General features: G+C 34.1%; 1 protein-coding gene across 2 annotated transcripts; it reads left to right on the top strand.

The window, feature by feature from the left end:
- The first annotated feature begins 2,087 nt into the window (after window positions 1–2,087).
- Window positions 2,088–10,527, top strand: LOC112769420 (protein CLP1 homolog). Of its 2 annotated transcripts, XM_025813941.3 has the most exons (13): window positions 2,095–2,649; window positions 3,988–4,107; window positions 5,302–5,747; window positions 7,442–7,649; window positions 7,740–7,808; window positions 7,900–7,995; window positions 8,132–8,373; window positions 8,494–8,632; window positions 8,768–8,824; window positions 9,061–9,195; window positions 9,730–9,965; window positions 10,125–10,169; window positions 10,261–10,527. In XM_025813941.3, the coding sequence occupies exons 4-13, from the start codon at window positions 7,449–7,451 to the stop codon at window positions 10,346–10,348; spliced, it is 1,308 nt and encodes a 435-aa protein (XP_025669726.1). In that variant the 5' UTR covers window positions 2,095–2,649; window positions 3,988–4,107; window positions 5,302–5,747; window positions 7,442–7,448; the 3' UTR covers window positions 10,349–10,527. The 2 variants fall into 2 exon arrangements, with proteins under 2 accessions (XP_025669727.1, XP_025669726.1); XM_025813942.3 differs by lacking the exon at window positions 5,302–5,747 and having other exon boundaries at window positions 2,088–2,649.
- Window positions 10,528–10,823: the final 296 nt, after the last annotated feature.

Raw genomic sequence — 10,823 nt, 5'->3', positions numbered from 1 at the left:
AAATAAAATATTTTGTGTAAATTTTTAAAAATTTCCACTAAAAAATCTCCACTAATTATTAAAAAATTTGTAGTGTAAAAAATTGATTATTAATAAAAATTATATATTAATTATTTAGAAGAATATAAAATAATATTTATAATTTTTAAAAATTAATGAATACATACATTATATAAAAAATTTTAATTTTTGAAATAAAATAAAATTATTTTGAAAAAAATATATACACAATTTTTTTACTCTCAAAGTGTTTAACATTTTGATAAAAAAATGTTATAAAATATGCTTATATTTTGTGACAAATAATTAACTTGTTACAAACAATATTAAATTTTGTGACAAATTAATTTTTTGTTATAAAATAATTGGAGTTTTTGAAACAAAAATTAATTTTGTTACAAAACAATTAGAGTTTTTGAAACAAAAAAAATTTGTTACAAAATATTTTAAATTTTTGCAACTTATTTTTTTTGTTACAAAATATTGCAATATTTTGTAACAAAACACTATATCGTTACAAAAACTAGCATAATTTGTAACAAAATAAAATAGGTTGTTACAAAATATTATCATGTTTTGTAACAACTTGTAATGTTGTTACAAAAATATTATTCTTTTGTAACAATAAAAAATTATTATTACAAAATATTATTTTTTGTAATAATTTTAAATTTGATACAAATTTTTTGTTACAAATGTTCCATTTTTTTGTAGTGTTATTTTTTTTGGTCCAAAGATGATTGAATTACTATTCTTATAGTGCCATCAACTACAAATAAGTTATCCTATATTGTTAATGAACACTTCTAAAGAGATAGACAGTCTAATCTAGTGGGAACTCGAATTCTAATAATACTAGCTTACTTCCTTCCTACCGAATAGGATTAGAATATCAATATCTGTTCTGCAAATGGAAGTTGAACTCAATATCTCGAACTCATAATCTCACTCCATGCGTGTAACTCTAAAAAGAAGACGCTATGTACATGTCGGGCTCTTGTAGCGCAAGGAATTCCCCCGGGACATTCCATTCAGATAGAGCAAAAAAAAACCTTAGCTGAAAACAATAGATATTAAATAGTGCTAATATTTTTATGCATACATGACATTTTTTCTGGTTTACTTTTGAGGATACTGTTAAATTTATTAACTAAAAAAGTCATATGAAATATAAAATTTAATTTTTAATACATTTATTTATTAGGAAAAATATTATTTTTTATTGATAATAATTTTAATATATATTTTTAGGAAAAATATTAGCTAAACCATTTTCTTAATATCAAAATGAGTGTTTTATTTTTTTAATGTTAGTGATTTTTTGTGTTAGTCATAATGGTGGCCCTAGTTCCTATGTCTCTTAATCCTTATTCGAGTTAAATTTTAATTTTACCCCTAAAATTTGGTCAAACGCTCAGAATGACTTTCATAATTTTGTTGGTCCCAATTAGAACTTTCAAATTTACAATTGTGGCTTCAACTTGCCTCTGCGATCATCTCCGTCACCGAAATACAGATTTGACACAATTACATGACACGGTGAACACTACTTAAACGACGGTGTATTGATTTCACCCAAACCCTTTAGAAACCACGTTGCTTCAGTTTTGTGTGGATTAGAACTCTCTTTCTTCCCACTACGACGATCATAAGTTTTAACCCACTCTCTTTCTTCTAAAGGGTTTAGACGCAAAACTAATACGCCGTCGTTTAAGTAGTGTCCACTATGTTATGTAATTGCGCCAGATTAGCAATCTAGTGACAGAGATGATCGCAGGAGTAAATTGGAGCCACGATTACAAATTTAGGGGTTCGAATTAGGATCAATAAAATTGTAGAGATCATTCTGAACATCAAACCAAATTTCAGAGACCAAATTGAGATTTAACCAAGGTTCTGAAAATTGGATCGGACCGGCCGAACCTAGAACCGACAATGAAAACGGCCCGGTCCGCCACTAATAACCGCCCATCTACGAACCGTTCAAAAACCGCTGAACCGGACGAGAATCGGTTGTCGGACCGGACCGGTAATGGTCGGTTCTTAATAAACGCACCGTTTTGATTTTAAAAAAAAAAAAAAACCCCACGTTCAGCCCCTTCACTCACTCACCCCCCTCCCCCAACAGTCCAACACACCCTCCTCACGCGTTTTCTCTTCAGAGCCTTTTGGTTTTGCCCTCAAACAAACCCTAGCCATCTAACCTCCACCACCAGCGCAGGGAGTGAGGCACTACCGCCGTCCGTCGCGCTGTCGTCGTGCTCCAGGTCTCCAACCCCTGTTCATTCTCACAGTCTCACCAATTGCAGCTTCTTCGTTGAGATCGACATTCGCGTCTGGTTTTCGTCTTCTCAGCCGCGCTTCTGCCGTCGTCAGTCGTCGTGTCCGTCGCCTGATCGCCATTGTCCGTCGCACTCAACAGATCTTCCTCACACTCTGCCCAAACTGCTCAGATCGAAGGTAATGGCTTCTCTGCTCCCTCCTCCACGCCGTGCGCCTCCTCTACGTCACCGGAGCCCTTGGTCCTGAGAGTCTCGTGTTCTATTGTCACGGCGGAGGGCCATATACCAACGTCGCCGATGCCCAGATTCTAAAGTGGGAAGGAGATGAAGTTGGTTGGACTTAGTTTGCTGTCACCTGTTCCAATAGGTACCAAAATGTGAACTTGTTTCTAAAATGGTGAATTTCATGTGAATTTGAGGGTTGATATGCCTTAGTTTTTGTTGAAAATAGTGAGTATTTAAATCGGTCTAGATTTTTTTGGAGATTTATTAGTTTTAGAATCAAAAGTTTTGTTTATTGTGTTTTTGTGTTCTGGGTTTGCTAGTGGTTGAAGACTTGATATGAGGATTTGGACACCTTAATGAATATTCCTTCTCTGTTCTTAGTTCTGATCAGAACATTGATTTTTTTGGGGGCTTCTGTTAGTGCTACTAATTGAAATTTGAATCATGGAATGATTAGCTCTGTTTTGGATTGAATGATTACTGATTAGTTGATTCATTTTAGTCTTGTTTTTGTTCTTTGTGTTGTTTTGTTTATGAGTAATTAAATGCACGAAACAGGAATAGGATTGCTAATTTCTTTTGCGACTTTCATTGTTCTTTTCCCCTTGTTGTGCTGCTGTTGTTGTTATGCTGCTGTGTTGTTATGGCATTGTGATTCTGCGATCACTGATCAGTGTTTTGAATTTGGAATTTCTGATTAGTGACTTGTTAAGCTGCTGTTGTTGTTATGCTGCTGTTTTGTTATGGCACTGTGATTGTGTGATCACTGATCAGTGTTTTGAATTTGGAATTTGTGATTAATGACTTGTTAAGCTGCTGCTGTTGTTGTTATGCTGCTGTTTTGTTATGGCACTGTTGTTGTTATGCTGCTGTTTTGTAATGGTTGTTGCTGAATGCTAAAAATGGAAATAAAATCAAATGCTAGTTGTTGCTGAATGAGTAGGGTAGCTACCTGCCAATGCCATATATAAATAAACTGATGAATGATGATGATGGTAGTGGAAGGAGTGTCAAAGTGTATAGGTAGTTGGTGATATGTTACGCTTTCTTATTCAATGACTACTTGTTATGTTGATACCTCAACTTGGAAACAACACTAGATCCCGTTTATGGCTTGCTCAGCAAGAAGAATCTGTTGCTAAGAGAGCTCTCTTACAACAGATGAACGCAACGCTGCCTTAAGATTAAACCGAAAAGGTCATATTGCAAGGTTCAGGTTCATGTTCAGTTAGCATAATACTACAGAATGATCAACATTTTCTAACTGAACTAGCTCAACATTCTTTTGAAATTGATAATCCTTTGTCTCCTGACATTTCTAAATTAGAATCTGAGGTGTTAAAATTTAATATTTAGATATTTCTTTTTACTATTTAACTTTGGAGTTTGTATTTTGATAATTTTTTGTGTAGTGTTTTAAATTTGGAAGATATTTTAGGATGTTTATTTATAATTTATTTATTATTTTATTTTAAAACAGTTTTTTCGGTTGAACCACCGGTTGGACCAATGAACCAATGAACCAGTGATTAGAGCAGTTTGATGATCGGTCCGGTTTTCAGAACCTTGGATTTAACTCATCCTTATCCAGATCTAAAAGGTATGTTAGACTTGATTCACTTGTTTCTCAATAATTAGACCATAAATCCAAGAGATAGTGGTAGTATTTGTGCTTCCCCTTGTTTGTAATGGGGTTTGATTAACAAGTGTTTTAACTTTTAAGTATAATTTTAAAAATTCATTTATCATTTTGGTTGAGAGTGAAATAATTAAAGAAATTTTTATGGATGAACTCTATTTGTATATAATCATGATAAAACTGAAAGTAATCCACGCTCACCAAGTCCAACCTAATTATATTTTCAAAGTTATTATAAATTATAAAATTAAAATTATTCTACATTATAAAATCAAATCTAATTTTATTAAAATGAAAATTCACATGCAGCTGTATTTGCGTGAAGTTAACGATTAAAAATCGTTAGACGATAATTTAATCAAATAAATTAAATTATTTAATCAATTTTAATTATCAATTTTTATGTAAAGATAACTGTTGGTGAATCTCCAATCTTTATTAATAATTTAAGAATCTGTTTTAGAAAAATAAAAGATTAAACAAATTTTAATATTTACTTATTTATTGATTACGTTTTATAATTAATTATGTAATAATTATTAGTTTAAATAAATAAAATATGGCTTAAAATTTAAAAATAAATTTTATCACTCCCTGTTTAATAATGTCACTTTTTCTTATATAGTATTTTTAATTATTCTTATAATAAAAAATTTTCCAAAAATAGAGTATAATTTAAACAAATCATAGAAGAAAAAAAAAGATATTATCAATTATGAAAATGAAAATATCATTCTCTTAAAAACAACCTATTATGTTTGGATTAAATGAAAAACATTACCAATTTGTATAACAACATGGGCAAGAAGGTGTAAAACTATTATTTATATTTATATTATTTGAATACCGAGAATAATTTGATAAAATTATTACAAAGACACACACAATTAGCTTTTTTTTTTTACTTTAATAATAAACATTTAATTATAATGTGGGGAATGAATATTATTATTCTTTCATTTTTATATTATTTTAGAAAATTAGATAATAAAAAAAGAGTAAAAAGACAATCAGGCATACTTTTCCTTATCAAAATCGAACTGATATGATCGATCAGACCAAAAAATCAGTAAGAATCGGATCGATCCAGCAAGTTTTTGTTAAAACCGGTGTTTAAGAAACCAGGACCCATTCGAAACTCTTTGCACTTTGCAGTTTGCCCCCTTGTTCGAAGGAGTCGCCAAGTCTAAGACCCTAATCTCACTTCTCACTTCTCACTTCTCACTTCTCACTCCTCCTGAAGCATACCCACGCCACCCCCATCTCTCCTTCTCTCTCATTCTCAGCTCACCTCGGTTCACCGTCACCACCGCACGCTCGCCGCCGCCGCCGCGTCTCTCGCCGGATTCTCCGCGTCGTGTGCTCGCGTCTCGCCTCTCTCCTCCGTCTGTGCTCGGCTGCTCGCATCTCACTGCTCGCCCTCACTGCTCGCTGCTCCCTCCCTCTCTACCCGTCGCCCTCACTGCCCATCATTCACTGCTGCCTCCCTCTCTACTCGTCGCCGTCACTGCTGGCCCTCTGCCCTCTTGTCTCCTCTCTGTCTCCCTCTGCATCTCTCTTCTCTTCTCTTGCTCGGTCCTCTCCCTCTGCGTGCAGCCAAGGTGAGTTTTTTTTTTAATTTTTTTAGTTATTCAATCATTATTGTTTAATGTTTTGGGTGATTGTTGCTGCTGATCCTGTTTTTATGTAACTGCAATGGTTGATTTTCTTGCTGTTTTTTCTCTAATTGTTGCTGGTTTTTTTTTTCTGATTGTTTTTTTTTCTTTTTGTGATGGTTGCTGTTTAGGTTGGTTGATGCTGTTTAGGATTGGTTGACGTTTGCTCTTTAGGATTCTTTTGTGATTGCTGGTTTCTTTCTGATTGATGCTTGCTGTTTTTTTTGTATGATTCATGCTTGCTGTTTAGATGATTGGAATTTGCTGATACTATGGTTAGATGATAGGCTCTGTGAATTAATTAGGTGATGTCCTAATGTGATACTATCATTAGATTAGATGATAGGCTATGTGATTTTTTTGATTGGAGCTTGCTGTTTAGCTGATTGAATTTTCTTTGTATTAGTTATTTGTAGAATTTGAGATTTGATTATTGTTAAAATGGCAGTGAAGATATATATTTTAAATTTTAATTTTAAATTTTTTATTATTTTATATTTTTATTTAAATAAGATTGGGTCAATCGGTTTAATTCTGACCCACTAGTTGAACCAGAAACCTAATGACCCAGCAATCTGACCGGAGCGGTTCTGACAACTATGGTAAATTGTGACTGAACTAGGATTTGTTGCTGAAAATATCACGGAGCTAATTTTTTTGTTGATTAAAATCATCAGTTGAATTTGTTGCTAAAGTCATGTATTTCAAATTTTAAATTTAAGTTTTTAATTATTTTATATTTTTTATCTACGTGGGACCAAGTCAATCGGTTAAACTAATGATCCACCGGTTAAACCAGTGATTCAGTAGTTTGAACGGTTTGATTTGGTTTGATGATCAGTTCAGTTCTGGCAACTATGCAATTAGGTTCTTGAAAATTTCGACCTCGAACTAATTAGCGCTTGAAGAAAAAAAAAATTAGCAATTTGATTCTCCATGATAGCAAAGAATGGACACCTTATGTCCTATCAATTCATCATGTAAAATTTAACGGTGGTGCTCCGTTAACTAATATGACATGTCTATTTATAAAAGGTAGTCACATAGGTAATAATTTTGGAGCGAAACTTTACATATTTTGGTAAGATTCGTAGTAAATAGAAAGTAGTTGATAACGATTATATAGAAACTCAAAGGATAATAAATATTTCACCGTCTAAAACTATGTCGTTTCTATGCTCATGTGGCAACAACAAAACACACACTATTATATAACAAAATACATGGACAACTTCGTTTCGTTTCGCACTAATTATTGATGGAAGGATATACATGTCCACTGTTTGCTATCATAGAGGATCTAATTGGTCTTTTTTTTTTCTTCAAGGTCTAATTAGTCCGAAATTAAAATTCTTGAAGATCTAGTTGTCATTTTACTCGAAGAAGAATAATTAAAAAAAATACACAAAAAAATGAATAATAATATCTTCTATTTTTCCAAACATGGTCTTCTCTCTAGTCTTTGCCAACGCTCGTAATGTTAAGAGTTTCAAAAAAGTGATAGGGACTTGGAGAAGAGTGAGCGAATAATTGATGAAGCAAAAACCCTTGAGTTTCTTTTTGTTACTGGATATTTGAGTTGTATCGTTTGATATAAATGGTGAAATTGAATTCTATTTCTGAATTGGGAATTGTGATAGCGTATCGATGGCGATGGCGCACAGTGGCGGTGCATCGAGCTCAGGGGTGAAGCAGCAGGTGAAATTGGAGAAAGAAAGCGAGCTCCGGATTGAGGTTGGAAACGATGCTCCTCTTCGCCTTCGTCTTCTCAATGGAAACGCCGAGATTTTCGGCACTGAGCTTGCACCCGAAATTTGGCTCAATTTCCCTCCCCGACTCAAATTCGCTGTATGCAAATTCATATTCTGCTATTCTTCCATTTTCATCGTTGTTATTGTTATTGTTATTGCTCTTACTTGTCTTTGATTTTTCATTTAGGTTTTTACTTGGTATGGTGCTACCATTGAAATGGAAGGTACTACCGAAACTGATTATACTGCTGATGAGGTAAAGTGATAAACCTGCTTTACTACTATAATCTTTGATTTGGTTGAATTGTATAGGGAAAATGTGACTATGTTTGATTGTATGATTGTAGACACCAATGGTAAGCTATGTTAACGTGCATGCTATATTAGAAGCCAGAAGAACTCGTGCTAAAGCTTCATCCTCGGGCGATTCTGAATCTTCTCAGGTGTGACTTTGTCATCCATTTTCATGCTAAAGGTTTTATTTTTATGTATAAATCATGCTGAACGAATTATAAAGAGTCATGAAAAAGCTTTGTTTGTATGTGTGTGTGAATTTCATTAACTGGTTTGGTTGTCCAGGGGCCTAGAGTGATTGTTGTAGGACCTACTGACTCCGGAAAGAGTACCTTGTCGAGGATGCTTCTTAGCTGGGCGGCTAAGCAGGGTTCGAAGCCTACCTTCGTTGACTTGGATATTGGACAGGGATCTATAACGATTCCTGGATGCATTGCTGCTACTCCAATTGAAATGCCCATTGACCCTGTTGAAGGAATTACTCTTGAGATGCCTCTTGTTTACTTTTTTGGCCATACAACTCCAAGGTAATTTCTGCTGTACTTTTATATCCTCTGTTTAATTGAACATTTAAGAGAATGGAAGTTGTTGATACACATGAAGGACATGAGAATCCAATTGCAATTCACATTATTTGGTTTTGACAGTAACAATGTAGAATTGTATAAAGTGCTAGTCAAGGAACTTGGGGGGATGCTAGAGAGACAATTTGCTGGAAATGCCGAATCTCGTGCTTCGGGCATGGTGATAAATACCATGGGGTGGATAGAGGGAGTAGGCTATGATGTAATTAACCTTCGAACTTGATGTTATTGTTAAATTGGATGCCTTTCAAATATAGAATACACTTCTAGTTCTGATTAAAAAGATCTAAATTGTAATTGTCTCTCTTTCTCATTTGTTTTTGGGTTTTTCTTGCAGTTGCTATTGCATGCAATTCGTACACTTAAGGCCAATGTTGTCTTAGTTTTGGGTCAGGTAGAAACCTACCTTATCTTTATCCAATAGGCATCATAGCGCCTTCTGTATAAGCTGTGCGGTGATAGCCAGTTCTTTTGATGATTGTCCCCAAAATAATAATTGATTCTCAAATATTGTACCTGCTTATACACAGGAGATGGGTGTGGGTTCACACATTTACATTTCTTTCACTAATAGTTTTCTTCTGGGATGGATTGGTGTCTCATTCAAGCTTTTCATTTGATTTCATATAGGAAAAACTGTACAGCATGCTCAGAGATGTCCTGAAGGGAGAGCCCAAAGTTGATGTTGTGAAACTTCAAAGGTCTGGTGGAGTTGTATCCAGGAATGTGAAGGTCCGCCAGAAGGCCAGAAGTTTTAGGATAAGAGTATGATACTTTTGCTTGCATTAAACATATGTTGCTCTTTTCCTTTTATAATTTTTTCTGTTTGAGAGCATTTCAGTTTAAACTATTTGAATATTGTCTGTTCTTTGTTGGCACCTATTATGCTGAACTAATTAATATTTAGTTGTTAGTATAAGGGGGTATTGTTATTCTTGTAGCCCAAATCCATCCTTTACTGCAAATGTAGCCAGACATCAATGAGAGGATTGAATTTATTGGCTATTTTTGTGCTGAGAATAAATTGGACAAAGGATGTTCAAAATTGGGTAACAAAAACTGGTTTCATAATGATACCAAATAATGGCTTGTGCATTCCTATATAACTTATGCAAGTGAAACAATACTTTGAGTGATTGGGGAATTAGGGACTGCATGTTCTCAAAATTGCTGAATTAGGGACTTGGGGTAATTAGTGAATCATCCTGGAACTTCAACTTGTCTACATTATTGAATCATCCTACAACAACTTTTTTGGGAATTCTAATGTATACTGTTGCCTATCTGATTTTGATGCAGGAGTACTTCTATGGCCTTCTTAATGATCTCTCTCCACATTCTAATATTGCTAATTTTAGTGACTTGTGCGTCTATCGGATTGGTGGTGGGCCACAGGCTCCTCGCTCAGCCTTGCCAATTGGAGCAGAACCTGTTGCTGACCCAACAAGAGTTGTTCCTGTGAATATAAACCGTGATTTGCTCCACATGGTCCTTGCAGTCTCATTTGCCAAGGAACCTGAAGAGATCATTTCAAGGTAAACAAAAATATATTTTGGATGGTTAGGTTTTGATAAGTAATCATTGGTGTCTTAGTAACCTTTTATAATCTTTTTAAGAACCCAATAATCGTGTTTGTTGATCCAATTATGGTGTCACAGTAGCAGACTTCTGTAACCATTTTCTCTTTGGTGCAGCAACGTTGCTGGCTTTATCTACGTAACAGATGTTGACATTCAGAGGTTTGTATCTTTAGATTTTCTTTATCCATTTCACCGCACTACACTTGTTATGAAGAATGTCTGCATTTCTAACATGAAATGTACATTGCAGAAAGAAGATAACTTACCTTGCACCATCCGCTGGAGATCTTCCAAGCAAGTTTTTGATACTGGGATCCTTGACATGGCTTGAGACATGACCTAATTAACAGTTTTGTGATAGGAAAATATGTAGTGCTGTTGATATTTTTTTGATATCTTGAACAGTGAAATTATTAGATGTAATTTACGACTATTTTGGGGAGTGCTTAGGAACAAACTTCGTCTTGAGATTATTTTGATTTATCAAAGCGATGGTGGATTGAAGTGGTTAAGAAAATCATTGACCATTGCGTTATTGGTGAAAAAGAAGCATGAAAATTAATCTCATTTCAAGAGGATTTCACTTTTTCAAGGACTAATTAGTTAGAAATCAAAATTCTTGACGATCTAATTGTCATTTTACTTAAAGAAGAATAATTAAAAATAATACATAAAATGAATAATATCATCTATTTTTCCAAATATGGTTTTCTGTTTAGTCTTTTCCAATGTTTGAATTATAAGGGTGATAATAGGAAAGGTAGAGTAAAGTTTGGACTCAATTTTAACTTTATTTACGGGTTAAGAATATAT

Source organism: Arachis hypogaea, chromosome 18 (genome assembly GCF_003086295.3).
Source record: "Arachis hypogaea cultivar Tifrunner chromosome 18, arahy.Tifrunner.gnm2.J5K5, whole genome shotgun sequence".
NCBI classification, from domain to species: Eukaryota; Viridiplantae; Streptophyta; class Magnoliopsida; order Fabales; family Fabaceae; genus Arachis; species Arachis hypogaea.
This window is presented reverse-complemented; position numbering and strand designations above follow the sequence as displayed.